Here is a 20,461-nt window from a genome sequence, read left to right on the forward strand (position 1 = left end):
TTCCATATGCTAGGAATAATTTGTACAAATAATGCTTCTTCTCTAGACTTATTAGAGCATGGAATGAGTTGCCTGAGCTAGCCAGGAAAACCACTGACTTTGCAGAATTTAAATCATTGGTGAACATGCATGACTAGATTGACAAAGAAACACGCGTAAGATGTAATCATCTTTTTTTTAAAGTAATGTCTGTATAAGATAAGACAAGATAAGATATTGTGATTACAATTGAAAACGTCAACAAGATTCCACAAAGAGAACAGACATGGACGTTTCTTGCCTACTGTCAACGTTAAGTGTGCGGGATGGAGAGGGGCGCGAAGCACTTAGATTCCGAACCAGATTTCACTGGTTAAAATTCTAGTTAAGTCTGGGATTTTTAATTTCATGATTTTGAGCGCCTCTGATTGCACCCAGCTCTAATGGGAACCTGAGATTAGTTGGGATAAAGTAAAGACGGTTGGTCATTGTGCGGACCACATGTCACCCTAGTTAACCGTAGGCCACTGATGGTGCCATAGATCGAACGGTCGGAAAAGGGAACCTTATTTAACTTTTTAGTATGACTCCACCTATAAGTTTTGAGATTACTCACATCAGTCAAATGTAAATTTATAAATAATTGTTTTTAAAGATAAAAGAAAAAAAAAAAAACTTACTTTAACTGTGCAAGGTATATTAAGCTAAATTTACAGAAATTTCAATTTAAACAATGTGTATCAGAATTTTTTTAAAACCTATTGACCATAATCGAAACTGTTAAGTATATAACAATGCAAGACAACCAGGAAGCTAACTTGCACTTTCGAACAATTACCTGTGAAGAGCATATATGCCAGACTTTTGTCGTAACGCAGTTAAACAAACAAGACAGGTGAGATCTGGCGCTTTCAATCGCTCCCATAGACTATCATTACATGATTAAGTAAGGCTAAGACATGTTGACAGGAGTGTATGTATAAGAAACAGAACATAACTACGTATGTATTACAGAATGCACTTCATGTGTTATTTCTCTATTTCGCTCATACTTATATGCTGTATGTTGAAAGTATTGACTTCTCCATCAGGTACGTCTGGTAGTCTACATTCAATGCATTAAATATCCTATGACAATACATTTTGGAAGATAATAAATGTCGCTCTATTATGTAACCGTGGAAGCGGTGGCTAAGCGGTAAAACGCTCGGCTTCCGAACTGGGGGTCCCGGGCTCGAATCCTGCTAAAGACTGGGATTTTTAATTTCGCGTGCTTCTGAGTCCACTCAGCCCTAACGTGTACCAGACATTAGTTGGAGAAATGTAAAAGCGGTTGGTCCTTGTGCTGGCCACATGGCATCCTAGTTAACCGTGGGCCACATAGACAAATGACCAGTGTGTTAACTAAAAGAGAACGATGGGGTTAGTCATAACTGGGTGAGTGATTCTTCACGCTTGACCGCACACAATCGGCTGACCAGGAGGAAGTCAACTGCCCGAAAAAATTAATATCATGTCAAATCACATTTGCGTGGGAACAAAGGAGAGACAGAGACCATTCGTTACACTAGGCCTCAACACATATCTGCAACGTCACAACCTGTGGGCAGTGGGGACCAATATCCAATTTGCCCTATACATCACAAGGTCTGAAAGGGGAACTTTACATTTCTTTTTACTAATAGACTTATGTAACCACACATGTACTTCGTTTGTACTTATACACAGCGAAAGCAAGAAGTAAGTATTTAGGTCGTTGGGGTTTTGAATAATAAGAATAAGGCTAGTCTTCTAGTCCGAAGATCAGTGAGAAATGCAGTATTTCCCGTGGCTGCACAGTCCCAGCTGTGACCCACATATTTTGCCACATTCATGGCAGGCATAACCATTGTCCGCAGGTAGTCGATTTAGATTTTCTTTTCGCCGTCTGCGTTTGTCCACGCCAGCAGATTTTCTTTTGGTCTCAAATGTGTATCCCGCGGCCTTCGTGAGTGATCTCTATATGTCTCGTTCTGAGGGGTTTTGAATAACATATTGGTATAGATCATGTGTATATGTGTACCTACCTATATTTGCCTATTGAACGTCATAACAATATTTGCAAAAATTGAATTAATATTACTTGGTCTCGTTCCCTCAGATTTGTACAAAGCGTTTTATCAACTCACACCCTCATTCTTTCTGTCTGGTAAAAAGTGTGTTCATTTCTACCTCCTCTCCGGTGACGTACACTTTCTTTCCCTTGTTCGAGATAAAAATTAATAGAACTAAATAGCAACAGTTAATTAGCAATAGTTAATTAACTAATTAGTTTTTTTTTATTCATTCTTTGGTTGTCGGGCAAAAGAAATGATTGTGCAAAATTTCAGCTTGATCCGAGATGGGGTGTGCAGAGTTCAACATTAAAGAGACAAACAGAATTAGATGATATACGTTTTGTAACAAAATAAGCTGGCCTCTATTTGCATATGTTTTCTTTATCATCATTTGAATTATAGTTGTAGTTATAATCTAACGCTATTATAGTTAAAACGGTTCTGATAAGGATACCTTATGTTATAGCTAGTCGACTAAATGATGAAGAGAGATTCAAACGTCAAAAACGTGAATCTGTATTAGATTACTACATCGACATTACAGCCTACGTGGATTACACAGCCTACAGTCGATTTCTGAATCATGCTTTCCTAGACCAGGGCCTGGCTCTAAAGAACATCAAGGACTACTACGGGTTTATCATTGATGGGGTAAGATTGTTGAACTACATATCATAATATACAGATTTCCTTAGCAATGATCTTGTGATGTACAATTAAAAACAAACTATTGTTGTATGAATTGAAACAATTTAAAATGCGATACGAATTTTTAAAAAAGTATTAATCTAAAAGAAAGAGACACAAAAAAGCCTTTCTTTATATTTATGTAAATTAAACACTACCACTTCTGTTACCAGTAAATTGAAAGTTGCTAGTTGTGAAATAGTTATCTGTAAAAGTTATATGTCACCGGCCACTGGTCACTTTTGTTATGTGAGCAGCGCCAAGTTGAAACTTGCAAACAGTATATTGGAGCTCAAAATCAATATTGAAATTATAAACATGATCATAGAGAAAATTTCAGTTTTCACACAAACTCAGATGCGGCCCCCATAGGTCACCTATTTGTTAAGCAATGCACGTAAAAAGAAAAAGGCTCAAATATTTTCAGTAATGCAAATGTGAATAAAGTTATAAAAATGAATGAAAAAAGTAATGAATACATATTACTTATATATTTTCTCTCATTAAAAATGTAGACCCCTAGTGCTGCCTTTTTGTATGTGATATGTCTGCCTTAAGTACTATTTTTCAGCACGAACATCAGGAGCTATGAAGAAGAAACTAATCCGCAACCAAAGTCCTTCTTTCCGCTGTGCAAAAAATAGTCCGCAACCAAAGTCCTTCTTCCCTCTGTGCAAAAAATAGTTCGTAGAGAAACGGTTATCGAAGTCATGGTATCGTTTGACTGACTGGCCTTTTTATTGTTCTCTTTATTACCTTCTGTTATGAAATGATATGCTGTAACGGTTGTTGTTCTTATGTTTACATGTGCTTGTAACTCTTCTAAGAATGTGTTCACTAAATGTGTGTTGTGTAGTCATTCAGTGTATTCAAGCCATTCTAAGTAGCGGACATGGTTTTCGACTCTGTTATCTTTATGTTCATAACACATTTTTTTTTTGATTTATAGGTTGACAAAATTTATAGAGACTCAGTGAGAAATAAGTTTAATTTGCATGTAAAGCTATCACAGCTTGTTGTATTTAAGGTAAATTTCTTCTTTTTTTATATAGAACATGAAAATATTGAATATCTTTTCTAGTTTATGTAATCTAAACGGGATGGGAGAACAAACTGACCACTCAAACTAAGAGAGGTTTGCTGCGGCCGTTAAAACAACAAGAAACAAACAAAAAACAACACATGGACATAAGTTAACCCTTAAAGTTTTGTTAAATAAAAATATTTCTTATCTACTTAAGAATTTTCCAGAACTGAATTTTCTTGTTTCTAGTTGTTGAAGTCATAATTCAAACCTCGCCTTTCAGCTATACCCAATCATGGGAAAGGCTTCAGGAGTCAACCCTGAGAAAAAAAAATCAGGAGGTGGCATTCCTAAGGCAGTTTGCAGCACCCAGTGTTACACCCTGGCAGAACATGCGATGCCGCTGACCCCAAACTGTATCGGCACTTGCCGTTCCTTTGGATACATCAGCTGCGTGGAGAGGATGAATTGTGGGCGACATTGTTCCGACCGCAGATAATGCCCAGGCATTTCCATGAGATGATCCATAGTCACTTCGCGACTGAAGGAGACCATAGAGAGTCACATGCAAGCCCGAAACATAATCGGGGAATTCCTCAGCGGAGACTGGATTCTACTAGTCTCGACCTTAGTTGTGAATACTAATGACTTACAGCTTACGTTTCTGTAATGAGTTGTCACAATAGCAGTAAAGAAAAGCAAGAAGGTGGTCAAGGAAAGAGAGAAAAAAACAACAACAACTAACTTCGTTTGATTAGTGTGCGTAGCATGGGCGTAGCCGGCGGAGGGGGATTGCGCCCCCAGACCCCCGAGGTGACAAGGGAGGGGTGTCTGCTGTTGTTCCACTGACTCAAGTTAAAACTGTAGCATCTTAATATGTGCTGATAACGCGAATATCTACTTCTGAATATATCAGGGCCTCTTCTGGCCTTAATAGAATGTTCTCTGTGCTTCTATTATATTACTTTGCCTTTATCAAACTTGTTGTGGCGTAGTGCTACTAAGGCTGCTGAGTAATCAGATTACGACACAAGTATAAAGAAGTAACACTTTCTCAGCAGAAAAATATTTAATAATAATTAAAAAAAAGAACACTACAACTCGACAAATCCAGCCATCAGGAGATGTATATTGTGTCAAACAGAAATCCGAATAGAATAATCTTGGATGTACAACTATCGTATCAAATCTCTTTTAAGTCATTTTACATTATACGATATTACACAGAGAACAAATATCTCGCTCCTTACTCCACTGGAGCTCTGAAACAACTCTTGGTTTTCATCCCGTGGTCAGTCACAGACCTGATATTTTCTCGTGACAACGCACGAAGTAGTTACATGATTTCTAAATCACTACTAAAACACTTTGTGTCACAATGGTTCTAAAACCAGTGTGTGACAAAAAGCCTTTTCTCTTGTATAAAAAAAAAAGTCCGCAATAATGAAAGAAACTGAATGTAATAAAGATTAGTTACGTATATATATATATATATGCAGTGCTTTTTTTGCTAAAAAAAAAAAGTGCCGGTTCTCAGTGATAAGGTGCCGGTCGGTACTCAGTAGTTGATTGCCTAACTTTTAACTACTAATAAATTAATAATATACGTTAAACTAAAAGAAAAGTAACAATTTTTTCTCCACATTCAAAAAGGAGCCGTTACGCCGTACCGGTGCGTACCGTCACAAAAAAAAAACAACAACTGTATATATATATATATATATATATATATATATATATATAGGGGGAGGAAAAAATGTTACACTCCGAAAACCCTTTCTTCCAGAAAAAATAAGTCATGGCTACGCCCCATTTTCAATTTTAAACATCATTTGTAGGAGAAGTTTAATTCAGTCACATCAGCTGTTTGTCTGATTCTTAAACAGTTTATATCTTATTTGCAGGATCCAGAAATGTTTCCCCTGACCTATATATCTACATCCTCGAATAAATTGGAACCAATTGAGGTCCAAACCAATTTTACAGAGTTTTTATTAAGAAACGACTCGACCAAGGGAACTAATCCTTATGACTTTGCAATTCTTTTCATTGAGTAAGGAATTTTTATTTATTTTTTTTTGTCTCAAGTGTTTGTGATACATGTACAGTTAAACAGTTTAAACAAGGTTATGTTCATAACTAATGGAGATTGTCATTCATGGCGGGAAAATTAAAAATAGAAATATTTGTTGGTGTATCCGGTGTACAAAAGAACGGAAGTGTTGAGAAGCTCTATCTTAAAGCGACGTGGTAACTTTTATGCACATTTGCAAAACTCACATACTGTAACATTAAATTTAGTTGTCAAATTTGAAATTCAAATTAGCGTCCTTGACATTGATTACTTTATCGTAAAATGTCCAATAGAATAATTCTGATGATAATAAATCGAAAAAAAACTTTTTTTTTTCAACCCACTTGGTATAGAACATATTTACTATTTTTTGTTGGATGGATCGATTGTTATGTAACGTCGAGTAGATCCATCGCACTTGACAGTTGAGTTTACAAATAGGGGTGGGCAGGTGGAAGTTAATTACATACAGTTCAGGTTCACTTTTATAGGTATTGTGTAACACACTTGTCACACGTAGCTTTGTTGACGTTTGCATAGACTTTTGTTTACTTCTAGCACGCTAAGAATGTCATCAATACAATGAGACCTGACACTCCTAATACATAAACCCTCAAACGTAACCTAAGAACACATGTACTGTTGGCAGTAAACACCTTTCAATTACATTTTTTCTAAAAAGCTTATATCAACTCTGCGATAGTCAATGACGATTGATCAAAATAATTTAAACCGATTCATGAACGCTGACTACTTGTAATCTTATCTTATCTTATAAAATACAGACGTTATTTCAAAAAAGATTATTATTACGTCCTACGCGTCATGGATCTAGTCATGCATGTTAACCAATGACCTAGATTCTGCCAAGTCACTGGTTTTCCTGGCTAGCTCAGGCAACCCATTCCATGCTCTAATAGCGCATGACTAGTTGTACAAACGAGTTATATTAGTGTATGTATGTTTATGTATTTTTGCACGCTTGTATGTATTTTACGTATAAATGCCTTCTTCAATCGAGAAGCGACTAAAATGTTTGTAAAATGTTTTACATGTTTCGGATGTTCCTTCAGAGTTAAAGATAGTTTACTTCCTAGTTCAAACCTCCCGCAGAACAACGGGGTATGGCAGCGGGCAGGGTATGAACACCGGACCATCGAGAAGTCCGAACGACAGTCCAGCACGCATACTGCACTACCAAATAGACTTTGTTTCATCTCATTTAAGAAGCCTGGGCATTGGCTATGGTCGAAACGATGCTGCCCTCACTGCAATTTTCCTCCACTCCACTAGATGAAGTTACTCGATACAGTTTAAATTCAGCGTCGTAGAAGGTTCTGGCTCAGTGTAGCACTGATCTGCTAGCCATCTAAGAATCATCGGCTCCTGATTTTTTCCTTGGGATAAACTTTCGAAGCCTTGGGTAATTCAGTAAGACAGCAGAGCTTTGGACTCAGTCAGACAAGGCTATCTAGTCCCTGAGGTTGCGTGTGGCCTTCCAAAAGAGAAGTCCTTTTTTATCAAAATTAAGTATGCAAATTAAATACATAAAACACATTTTTGAAAGAAGGAAAAAAATGGAGGGTCCAACGATTCGTAATTAAACAAAGAAACAAGAGGGGACATAGACGTTTCCCATTCAGCTCCTATTCTGTGGCATTTTACGTCTCGAGAGACTATCTTTCCCCTTAGCAACTTCTTATGTGGCTAAAGAGGCCAATCGATACAGAGCTGCGGTTGCAGAATGGGCATATGTAATCACCAGGCGCAGTTGCATTTTCACCCTTCTTTCTGCTTCTGTTGTGTATGGCATCTGCAATCCGAGACCCTTCCTTTATGCTCTCTCTCCATGTGGATCTATCAGTGCTACCTCTTCCCAGATGCTAGTGTCGATTTTAAATAGCTTCATGTCGCGTTTGTCCGTACAGCAAAGTGCTCATCACACAGGTCCAGTAGACTATGGCTTTAGTATTTTAGTCAGCAATATGTTGTCCCACACTCTTTTCTTCAACCGTGACATGGTGCCCATTGCTTTGGCTATTCTATTGTTGATGTCTTTATACAGTAGAGCATCGTTGGATATGATGGAGCCAAGATAGCAAAAGTGATCAACAATTTCAACTGGTTGGCCTTTAATGTTTACTTGAGGTGCAGTATTAGTGTTTTGGACAAGTATCTTGGTCTTACTTTGACTTACTTCTGGCAAGCGGCAGATAGTTTGTCAACCAGGGTCTGAAGCTGGATTTCAGAATCAGCTACAATAGCTGCATCATCAGTATACAGGAGTTCTCTGATAAGTTCCTATTAAGTTTGTTTATAATAAATTAATGTCAAATCCGGTTATTCGGAACAGCCAAACTATCGCTTTCCGGTTTAGTCCGATTTTCGGGATTCAACTATACATATCTCATATTTGTTAATTAAAAATCAAGGTGTGAATGTGATACAAGTATATGTCCAAAACGTACAGACATGCAGGGGCCGACGATGAGTTTTAGTGAACGCGAACGCTCTTTGACACATTGTTTTCAAATGCTTTTCTATTGCTCCAGGGCTGACCTGTGGATCAACAACAGAGAAGTTAAAGGTTTGCTAATTTTATTTTCATTTTAACGCTACTGTTTAATAATAATATATCGTATCTTTTTTTTTTCTCTTATTTAACCTTGCCATATAACAAATTTAACTTCCTTACTTTTTCCTAGTAGGCCCTAATGATTATTTCAGAGATTAACTTATGGCTTATGGTTTAAGAATTTATTTTTTTTACATTTGACAATATATAAGTTTCGATTGGTTTTAAAAACGCCCCATTATTCCTCATACACTAAATGTACTTATCATTTATTTCAGCGGTCTCCGAAAGGAGAATAGCTTTTAATTATTTTTAGCGGTCCATGAAAAGGGAATAGCCACTATTAGTTTTGTGTAGTCTGTCACAAGCCCACACACTTGTCCGTTCAAATCCTCAATCCAACGTGTTAAACAGACCATACTACACCAACAACGAATGATAACCAACTCTCTAGAAAGAAGAAGGGATTGAGCTGAGAAGAACTGCACATTTTCATGGTACAAATTGCAAAAGTGTGTGGTTGGCTGAGTGGTGAAGCGCTTGGCTTCTGAACCAATTGGTCTCGCATTTGAATCTGGTAGAAGACTTTTGTGGGGCGTTCAATTCCAGGGTTTTTATGGCGCCTCTGAGTCCACCCAGCTTTAATTGGAACCTGACTTTTTGTAGGAGAAAGCTAAAGCTGCTTTGTCGTTGCCTTAGGTCACGGAAACAGTTGACCTTTAGATATCTCTCTCATAGATCGCAAGATTAATTGGAAAGAGTTATTTCCCTTAGCTACAAGAGAGCGTACAGCTAACCATCAAAACCTTGACTAGACTAGAAATATAAAAGTTGAGAAGCAAAAAGAAAAATATATTTGAACTATATCTTCATATATCATAACTGTGTGTTCTTTATTCATAAAGTATTTAAACTGGAATGTCTATAAATTTACACTTAGATCCTCACGCGCACTTTGGCGCAATGGGCGGCAGGCTGTCTCCATAAAGATCCGTCACTGGCAATGTCTGAAGCCTCTTCCCACCGGATGTCCACTGTAGAAATATACTTACAAATAATAATGGCGAAAAGGCGTATTGCTCATCACGTGACTGACTTAACAATCTGCCATAGTTTGGAGCACCTGTAACATTCCTTAATAGTGATCGAACATTTGGAAATGCATGCACAGAGATATCATGAGTTGGCTAATTATAGCTTATACCTTATTCTAACGCACCAATACCCCCCCACACACACACACACACACAGAGCTGAAGGTTAATTCTTTATTTGTACCACCTTTAAGGTATCTCTTACTTTGGAAGAATGTGCAGTGATGATGGTACAAGCTCCTCTGTGGTAGAAGACATGGCAGACTACTACTGTATTTATACAACAGCTAGAGCTCTAGCAGTCAGGTAACATGACTGTGAACGTGGAGTTTTCATGAAGTATTGTTTGTGGTCTACATGTGTGTACATTTATTACAAAGCTCATATCAACTCACTCTGTCTGTCTGTCTGTCAGTTTGTCTTGTAAAAATTTTGTGCACGTTTTTTCTCCCTATTCCCATTCTCGGATCAAGTTCTAATTTCTCACAATTATTCACAGTCTGTGACAATATATGAATCAATAAAATAATTAACCAATAAGATAATCTGTTAGTGGTAAATTTTTAAGTTTGCTTCATATAGACAAAGGGAGCTTGTCAATGAAGTATTGAGATATATGCCACTGATTTTTTATGGTTATTTACCTAAGATAAGTTTTGTTTGTATAATTTGCTTTTTCTTTTTCATATGGAATACAAAAGCGTGTGCCTCAGACAAAACAATCTAGTCAATTCAATGTAGACATAACACCACAAAATAATGTTTCTTAGTAACACTGTAGTTATACTGTTACTAATTTTAACTTTAACCCTTTGTCTGCGGTAAGGGGATTGTTTTAGCGTGAGCTAGTTAGTTTACAGTTGTAAAATTAATACATTTGTTTGAATCTTTTTTATAACGAGCTCAGAAGTAGATATTCAACTTGTACTATTTCTATGGCTCCTATTTGTCTCGGAAGGCATCGGATGCGCCCAGATGAGTCACTGGTTTTGGTTTCGTCTTGTTACGGGACAGAACCTGGTGTGGCTAATCAAGCCGATTCAGGAGCGGCAGACTTTGCCACAATTCGTGCATGTGTATGCAGCTGATTCAGGGCTAGCTGACAGGGCAGCTTTCTTTTTTTCTCTCTTGATTAAGGTCGCTTCGTTTCTTTTGTTCTCAGCGAGGATCGTCCCAGCACGCACAGTCTGTCTCCATGCACTCCGGTCTTTGGCTATTTCTTCCCACATACTTTCGTTGATGTCTGTGGCTCTCATGTCTCGCTTGAAGACATCTCTATAAGTTAGTCTTTGGCGGCCCTTGGGTCTGGTTCCTTCCTAGTTCCTAAATTAAAGTTTTTGTATTTCGAATTAAAGGATTTTCATTATTTGAATTAGTAGAGATATCTATATTTCAATCCCTGGCTTAAGTGTGTTCTTTGTTTGAGTGTTTGGATATATATCAAAGATATGAATCTTCAATAAGTCAAGTACCAAATTTAGCGTTGTCGGATCAACACAATCATATAGTTGTCTCAAATCAACTTTCACATTTAACACTCAAACGAAACATCCCGCGACACAGACAGAGTTGATATAAACTTTGTAAAAAAATATAAGAACACCTCAACAAGATTTAGAATTTCCGTAACATTAACTTTAACGGAGTCCTCTCGCTAGTTATGATGTATAGGATAGGATGCATAAAAATCTGTTTAAAAAATGAAATATGCAAAAACTAAATTGTTACACATTTTAAGTTGATCTGTAATCTTAACCCTTGATGTACAGCATGTCAGCTACAATCGACGGTGTCTACAACAACTGCTCCAGTGAAGATTTCTACCTAATGTCGAATCAGTTTTCGAATATAACGGACAGCAGCGTCCTGAATCCATGGAAGCTCTCAAACTGTACAATTGAATCTATTGTGATGTTCATTTCTTCCCTTGAGAATACTTCGTAAGTTTTTTAGCGGCCCCCGAAAGGGGAAACGACGCTATTAGTTTTGTGTGAAATGTCTGTCCGTCTGTCCCGTTTAGATCTCGCTAGCTATGTAAGGTCTGTCATACTAACTACTTATTTACACGAAAAAAAAATGTTTACTTTTTTTTAAAGAGAAATAATCTAATTAGTATGCATATAAGTTGAACAAATTTTAAACAACAATGAATAAGTAATTTTTAATATTATCGTGTGAACTAGTATGTACACAGTTCACATACAAAACAGTTAAGTAAAGGAAATTATTTTTGTTTCATTTTTTTTAATTTTTTTTTTTTTTTTTTTTTTTTTTTTTACGAATTTTTTTTTTTTTTTTTTTTTTTTTTTTTTTTTTTTTTTTGAGGAATTAGAGATTGACCATTTACAAAGCAATTAGATCAATTAGATATTCATTATAAGACATCAGTTAGGCCAGGTTCACATTTAACTTCACATTCACTTTCACCTATCCTTTGTGGTTTAGCATTTAGCATTAAGAAAACTAAAAAGTCTTAATCACAAAAAGCAAGCCAGATCAAAGAGTATACGATTTTGTCCTTTATTTTAAATGTGATACTGTACAAAACAAAGTTTGTTATAATGGGCTAATAATAACAAGGTTTCAAAATACATAACATTTAACTATAAACAAAAAAACTAGTTTCATTATGTATATGACAGTACATATAAAGAACGTTTATCAAACTGTTTCGTTTTTTTTAAATCGTTTTGTCACGTGATTTAAGCTCTCATTAACCCACAGCTCATCCCGACATGCATGTCTATTAAATACTACTGTCACACATGTCCCTGACGTCAGTCCCCGCCTGCTTGGCCAGGAGATCTACCCTGACAAGCAATGCCAGTTAAAATACGGCCAGACGTCGTATGATTGCCAGGTAGGTCTTCATTCTATGCCAATATTTTTTTTTTCAAATGATGCTACAATTTCTTAATTAAACTTATTGAATTATATAAACATAAGTTCCAAGATATTTTTAACAGTTCTCATAATTCCAGAGGAAAAACATGACCTCAAATATTTGCACACACATGTTCTGCTTTGACCCGAGTAGGAGCACCTGTCTCAGACAGCTACCTCTGCATGGTACAACGTGTGGCTGTGGCAAGGTAACTTTTATTAATTAAATTAACACTATTTTGTTTCCAAATTAATAACTGAGCAGCTTTTCAAAAATAAATTAGCAAAGTTTTAAATGATATTTTTTATCTTTGCACTCCGAGATTCAATGACTGTTAAAGATAACAATATTACAATATTCCTAATTATTATAGCTTTTATATAGCGCTACTTTCATGCTTATAGCATGCTCAGAGCTCTTTTGGTCCAATCTCATTTGTGGACCAGTGGGGGGGAGGAGGGGATATCTATGAGTTGGTTTTCAGTGCTGCCTTTAGGCGCTCAGTAAACACAACTCTACCCTAGTCGGGTGTCGAGCCTCGAGCCCCCTTCTAGGTAGCCAAGCCAAGCCAAGTTCAAGCGCACTTGGCCTCTCGACCACGCTTCTCTAATATTGATATCTAGGAGTTGGTTTTCAGTGCTGCCTTTAGGCGCTCAGTAAACACAACTCTACCCGAGTCGTCGGGTGTCGAACCTCGAGTCCCCTTCTAGGTAGCCAAGCCAAGCCAAGTTCAAGCGCACTTGGCCTCTCGACCACGCTTCTCTAATATTGATATCAGCCCAATTCCAGACATCTACGTAGATTTTAGATGCAGATCTGACATATTAACATCACATTTGTCAGAGAGACATTCAGGAAAACTTCAATGCGTCCAGAACGAACTATAGCACACGACCAAGCAGCCATCCTTATTTTAACGCTATTATAGGACTACTGAGATGGGTCCCAAATGAGTGTCCGAAATTTGTTTTTAAATAAATTAAATATTACGTCACCGTCATGTAATCTTGCTTTTCACGTTGTTATATAAGATAATGACTCTGTTGTATGTATTCCACACAGATTATTAACACTTTCTGTGCGGGGTTTCTCTCAATTTTTATAGCGCTGACTAGTGCCGTGTTACTCTCAGGAAGTAACTTGGTATATAGGGTGGTTTATTTCATCGTCCTTATCATTTAAAAAGAAACCTGATAAGAGCACTGAAAACAAAGAAGACTATGACGTGTCAAAGAAAAGTATCACTATTCAGGTGATTTATTCAAAGAAACAGCAGTCGAAGAAGTGAAATTGTCTCTTGCTGAGAGAGGTGGTGCTGAAGAAACTCCAGGGGAATATCTTTTAACACAGTCAGAGAAAACATCTAAAGTAAGTGATACAGATGATGAATCAAGTGATGGTCTTCTAAAATCACTTTCTCCAGAAGTGGAAGAAGCTGTAAATAAGTACAAAGACTTCGGATATATCCAGCCTGTAATTTTATCCTAGGAACTGCGAGCAAAATTCTATTAAAGGGTAGCTTATTTTTCCAAAACAAAGATGAACGGTATCTGTTTCCAGTAGGGCTTACCCAAAATAAATCACGAAGTTTGACATCATGGTTTACTAGAAAGCTTCCAACAGGAGAGATCTTGGCTCCTTTTCTCTCCACATTTGGGATGTCTACTTTGCTTTGCATGTGTTCTGTTTTTTTTGAGGCATCAGAAAAGACATCTAGTGCATTGAGCAAACCTGGCGTTGGTTTAACCAAATGGAAGAAACCTGAGAGACTGAAAGAACATGAAGAAGGAGTCCACCACAGACAAGCTCTTTTGAAGTGGAAGTTAGAAGAAGAAAAGCTTAAGGCAGAACAAGATAAAAAGTCAAATATGTTTCATGCACAAATTTTTGAAAAATCAGCAGCTATTAAGTACTTAGCAAAAACAAATTCCAGCTTACGTGGTCACAACGAAAAACTGTATTCACCCAATTCTGGGAACTTCCCAGCATCTTTGAAATTTCTTGCAGAATTAGATGAAGTTAAGAAACACCACTTACATAGAATTGAATATGGGAAGACACATTTATTTGTCACCTAAAATTCAAAATGATTTAATAATGTTGATGGGTAATAAAGTTAGGGAATCAATTGTTGGGAAAGTCAAGAAAGTGTGTTACATTTCTCCAATGCTTGATTCCACCCCAGATGTTTCTCATCAAGAACAGGTCTCCCTAATAGTTCGTTACTTGGATGTTGATAATTTCGTAATAAAAGAATCATTCATTAGTGACTTTGAAATTTTGAAACCTGATGGACAACATTATGAAAAACTTGTTCTGAAAACTCTTAAAGACATTGGACTGGACTTTGATCTGTGCAGAGGTCAAGCCTATGATAATGAGTGGCTGTCTGTCTCTTAGACAAAAATCCAAAGGCAACATTTCTGAACTGTGATAATCACTCTCTGAACCTTGGCAGGTCTTCATTCTGCTGAGATAGATCCAACGTTTGTCACCTTTTTTTTTTGACCAGTACATAAATTGTTCAACTTTTTTTCCAATTCACCCCAGAAATGGGCCAAACTGAAAGTAGCTGGAGCCGGGAGTTAAAAAAAAAAAGAGTAATACAAGGTGGTCCGCAAGAGAAGAAGCTACATCGGCGGTTTCTTTGCATCTCGACAAAATCATCAAGCTGTTGGAGAAACGTTCTTGTTAATTTTACTGATATACTGTACCAATTTGAATGTCAGGTTATATATTTATTAAGTACATTATCTCATGTCATGATGTCGAATGTCACAATGCAGGGGAGGCCCAAAAAGGGTCAATCCCCCGGGGCCCCCAATTTCTTAGCTACGCCCCTGACTACTAAGCCACTGTGATTGGTATCTGGTGATTGGTATCTGGCCTAAAGGGAGGTTAGGATTAGGGTCATCTGTTTCTTTTGCCAACGGTCAACGACATGGTGTCGTATGGCCAGCACAACGACCAACCTTATTTAGTTTCCCAAAATTCAACACCCATTTGAGTCCTAATCTTCAACGAGATTCGAACTTAGGACCCTACGTTCGGAAGCCAATCGCCTAACTATTGTTAGGGGATACTATGTAACAATATATGTTTATGTTATTTTGAACAATTAACGTTGTAACTTTTTTATGGTGTCCATGAGTCTCTATATCGTGCACTCTCTTTTCAGATATGCAACCAAGGGGCATGCGTTGATGATCAAATATTTCAGAATATCGGTGAGTATATTTATATACTATAACTATCTATATACTATCCAGTCAATTTCTAGACTGTACCCAGAGTCTCAGTGTGGATTTAGGAGTAGTAGATCCACCATAGACATGATATCCTCTCTACGACTACTGCAGGAGAAATTCAGAGAGACAGACCCCTTTACATCGTTTTTGTTGATCTGACTAAAGCTTTTGACATGGTCAGCAGAAGTGGCCTTTTCATACTCCTGAGGAAAGTAGGTTGTCCTCCCAAACAACTGAAGTTCATTGAGTGCTTTCATGAGGAAACGAAATGTACTGTCAAATTAAATGGAGCCCAATCAGCACCTTTTGAGGTTAGCAGTGGTGTCATGCAGGGATGTGTGCTCGCACCTACTCTGTTTGGCATATTCTTCTCCTGTCTACTGCATTATGCGTACAACGACATAAACGAAGGAGTGTTTCTCCATACAAGATCCTCTGGAAAACTATTTAATGTATAAAGGCTGCGGGCAAAAATCAAGGTTAGGAAGATACTTATCAGGGAACTCCTGTATGCTGATGATGCAGCTATTGTGGCTGATTCTGATATCCAGCTTCAGTCCCTGGTTGACAAACTATCTGCTGCTTGCCAGAAGTTCAGTTAAATATTAGTCAAAGCAAGACTAATATACTAGTTCAGAACACAAATACTGCACCTCAAATAAACATTAATGGCCAACCACTAGAAATTGTAGATCACTTTTGCTTTATGGCAGCAGTACCGCCTCTAACAGGCAACGAGAATGTTTCATCATTATTTTTATTATTATTATTATTATTATTATAATTATTATTATTATTATTTGCAACAGATTGTGGTGTCACAAACGCTTGGAGTAACTGCACGTTAGACTCCTGCCTGAACAAATCCGGCGGCAGTGAATTGTGTCCACACACCTGTATCACCTACCTGACATATTTGGCTTATCTTGCAAGTAAGTCTTACCGAATGGCAAAGTCAAACCAGGCAGGACAAAACCCAGCTACCTTTTCTTTTTCCTTAATAAATGTCAAGGACGCCTGGAAATCTTATAAAACAACTCACCCAGTAGAAATGTTTATGGCCTTTTCGTATCGGAAACTTTAAAAAAAAAATTAAAATTGAATTAACGTAGGTCTTCTTTGTTATCTTTTGTTTAGACTAGAGATATATAAGATATTTTGTATTTTGTGAGCCTTTCATAAAATCATGTTTAAGTATACAAATGATGTACAGAAATAGATCCATATTCAAATGTAACAGACCTCTTTAGAAATAATTAAATATCCTATTTCTAGATTTATCCAATGAACATATGGAGTGTCCATAGTTCATGTAGATAAAATCTCTTTATTTGCACATTTTCATTATAAACGTGTTCATTTGTGATCTTCAATGTACTAAATGTTTAATTGTTCATCTTGTCTTATATGTTATATGTTTAAGTATCCTTTGTGTTTATTAACTATTACTTTGTTAAAAGCTCTAATATAAATTTAAATATTATTGTTAATGTTATTATTATGGTTGTAGAACATTACTTTACCTTAGTTCTATGTTCTATTAAGGTATTTAATATTAATATTAGTTATTGATTGTTACATTTCTTTCTGCACTCTACTGTAAATTTTAACTTGACGTGTCGGCTGAGCTGTTAAGAGCCTGGCTTCCAAACCTAGAGGTTCGAATCTCGATGAAAACTGAGATTCTGAACTTTTGGTTTCTTAGCACGCTCTCGAGTGCGCACAATTCTTAAGGGTACCTGGCATTGGTTGGAGAAAGTAAAAGCAGTTGGTCGTTGCGCTGGCCACATGCCATTCTCGTTTACTGTCGTTTGCCGTTTATAGCGCATGGTCTAAAAAAAAGTTACTTGATGTAACTTCCAGATTCTGGCTAGAAGCACATTTGATGTCACATCTTTTCATTAGTTTTGCAGGCACATAGGCCTATTCATTAGATCAGTTTTTTCCCAAGCTTTTTTCTTTAAAGGAGCACTCCTCATTTTCTGAGAATTTAATGGAACCCTCTGCTTTTCTTCTATGTCATATTATTTGCATCTTGCGAACCTGGGTTCGAATCTCGGTGAAAGCTGGACTTTAGTTAGGGAAAGTATGGGCGGTTGGTCGTTGTGGTGGCCACATGACATCCTCGTTAACCAAAGGCCTCAGATGACCTTTACATCACCTGCCCTATAGTTCACAAGGTCTGAAAGGGGAACTTTACTTACTTTTATTCAATCAGAAAACTATCATATAATAAAATATACAGCATAAGCAACAGACAAATTAAGTTTAAATGACTTTGATGGTTCTGTGTTCTTAAAGAGCTGAACTTCTTGATATATAGCTCGATATTGGTAAGCTATAGTCTAATATCTGTTGGGACATCAAGTCACCTGTTTCTAGATGCAAGAATATACTTAGAAATTGTTTCAACTAAATAGAAATACTGCTTATCACTATTAGGTTGTAGGAGTCAAATAACCTAAGCAGGTTATGAAATAGTTAGGTACTCTTCAGGCAAAAAATCGATAAAAAATCAGGTTGATATTCGTATTTTTGTTCCAAATTAAAGGTCAGTTCAATGTTTATAATCATGTGGTTACAGTGTTCTTTTGTTTTCTTTACCGAGAAAAACTTATACCGTAAAATGAGTTTTTCTTTTCTGTCTACTTATGACTTATTCATAAGTTAGTTTATGGAACAGCTACTCAAGGCATCTGGGAACATAGTTTGGGTAACATTACATTCAAGTGATAACCAAAAATTATTTTCATTATATTGACAAAAACAATGCTATAAAATCTGGCTTTTTCCACTGTTATCACTGTGCAACATAAAAAGGGACGCAATCAACTATATTATTGAATACGCAAGGTAAGTTCTCGTTGGTACTCTCCCTTGTTTATTGAAACTTGTTCTTTTTCTCAACAAATGTGGAGTCATTTAATTTCTGCATAATTAGGTAAGTAGAATTAGATGTGGCTTTTTTATGTTTAAAATAAGTAAAATATATTTACAACCATCTGTATTACTTTTCTGTACGAAATAACTTAATTACCACTAAATAATATGTGAGGCGTTTGCGCCAGACATACAGACAGACGGAATATTTTATATACGTTTTGTAACAAATAATAATTTTATTTTGTATTATCTCTATAGATAATACTCTCCATGACTCAACAGTTTGGACACCAAGTAGTAAAGAAAAGATCACTCATTTAGTTGTAAAAGTCGGATTAGAGTTACCCTACCCCCCCCCCCCCCCCCCCAAAAAAAAAGATAGGGGGGTGAGAACAAGTAGTATTCCCCCGTCACTAAATAGCAGGGCCGGGCTTAACCTAAGAGAAACGGATTTCACGGGGCTAAGTTTGGGTAGGGATAAGGATAATAAGTGTAAATTTAGTTTGTATTAGAAAATATATTGGTCTTTGCATTTTATTCATTCTTTACTACGCACAGAATTACTTTACGAGCCTTGATTGTAGCGAAGTCAAACAGTATGTCATGAAAATTCTCTTTCCTACATAGATGAATAGCAGGAATTACCAAATGTTTCAATCTAACTAGGAGAATTGTTGACCTCAAGTAATTCTTCATTAGTTAGAGGCGCGAGAGGCTTCTTTCACCAGATTCCACAATTACGGGTATTGTATAATGCGTTTTTTTTTTTTTATCGCGCGTAGGATTGGCGTTTTCCATATTGAATGACAATTTTTGTCTATATAATTCAGGAGATTTGTATGAGTTTTTAAAAGATTTTTATAATTTCGGAAATGTCCATGACTTTTTCGTATATTTCGCAATTTCAGGAGATTTCGAGGAGCTCCTAGTAAATCAGGAGATCTGTTATAAGTTATCAAATGATTTAATTTAATAATTTACACCTACAAGTAGCGCGGGTCCAATGAAAAAGCGGGTCGCACTCGGGTCGCATATGTTGCAGTGGCCTACGGCCCTACAAAATGGCGGCGCATGCTACGCCGTGGGTCGACTAGTATTATTGAAATCTTAATGGTGTAGCAGTTGTCATTTTTTCCAACTTTAAAGTCTCTGTTATCTCGGTACATTTAGACTACTTACAATTACCTCCGTCATTAAACATTTACACCAATTAATATACAAACATTCTTATTTTAAAGAAAATTATGACTACTAGGTCATACGTGGCACTGCCTATGATGCACTGGGAAAGACGAAAGCTATATGCTCCCGGTAAGTCTTTTTTTCGATAATGTTATAAAATATATATTTTTTTTTTTGAAATTTTTCTATTAGACTTTTTTTCTTATCTTTCTCTTGCTATCCTTAGAATGGTTTGTTATATAATAGGCACACTTGTACGGCACATTTCCTCAAGGATTAGACAAATATATTATTATTTGAAAAACGAACTAACCTTCATTCTCCTGCACTGCCAGGGTCGAGACCCTTTAGGAGAGAAATAAAACTAATTGTTATCCCTTTCACAGTGTCCAGTGAGAAGCCTTCTGATGATGTGGCAGGTCTTCAGCAGTACCGCCCTCTGATAGGCAACGAGAATCTTCTTAGGGATGGCAACTGTGAGGTCAGTTGTCATTATCACCTCGGTCGATATAACAACAGGATATATTGTTTATTTTAGATAACTTCTGTATTTGTATTATTGTTTTAAAGAAATGTGTTAACTAATAGATAAATGTGATTCACTTCATTGTGAAAATCCTCTTTTTAGGATGTTTAACTTTTTTTGTATAGTGTTTAATGAGTGTTTAAGCTACGATGTTAATATCAGCATATTTTTAACAAAACAAACACCCATGATTCTAAGAACGATAATTG

General features: G+C 36.6%; 2 protein-coding genes across 2 annotated transcripts in view; both read left to right on the forward strand.

Annotated features, from left to right (window-relative positions):
- Positions 1-773: 773 nt before the first annotated feature.
- On the forward strand, positions 774-16,935 carry LOC106064948 (metalloprotease mig-17-like). The gene is made up of 11 exons (XM_056043222.1): positions 774-874; positions 2,525-2,726; positions 3,712-3,789; positions 5,691-5,839; positions 8,413-8,447; positions 9,724-9,835; positions 11,299-11,469; positions 12,254-12,389; positions 12,511-12,621; positions 15,592-15,640; positions 16,471-16,935. Exons 1-11 carry the CDS (start codon positions 774-776, stop codon positions 16,743-16,745), a joined length of 1,419 nt encoding a protein of 472 aa, XP_055899197.1. The 3' UTR covers positions 16,746-16,935.
- A 3,169-nt stretch (positions 16,936-20,104) lies between these two features.
- Positions 20,105-20,461, forward strand: part of LOC106062928 (uncharacterized) — a 31,164-nt gene continuing 30,807 nt past the window's right edge. The window contains exon 1 of the mRNA XM_056045065.1: positions 20,105-20,207. The gene's annotated coding sequence lies outside the window, so the exon portion shown is untranslated. The remainder of the gene's footprint in view (positions 20,208-20,461) is intronic.

This window comes from Biomphalaria glabrata, chromosome 10, assembly GCF_947242115.1.
Source record: "Biomphalaria glabrata chromosome 10, xgBioGlab47.1, whole genome shotgun sequence".
Classification (NCBI taxonomy): Eukaryota; Metazoa; Mollusca; class Gastropoda; family Planorbidae; genus Biomphalaria; species Biomphalaria glabrata.

What these genes read in the sequence shown, in the direction of transcription:
- LOC106064948 (XM_056043222.1), top strand. Translation starts at nt 774, where the DNA reads ATGCAAGACAACCAGGAAGCTAACTTGCACTTTCGAACAATTACCTGT. An exon ending in CAGTTAAACAAACAAGACAG is followed by an intron (nt 875 to 2,524) that starts GTGAGATCTGGC and finishes GGTTCTGATAAG; the next exon opens with GATACCTTATGTTATAGCTA. An exon ending in ACGGGTTTATCATTGATGGG is followed by an intron (nt 2,727 to 3,711) that starts GTAAGATTGTTG and finishes TTTGATTTATAG; the next exon opens with GTTGACAAAATTTATAGAGA.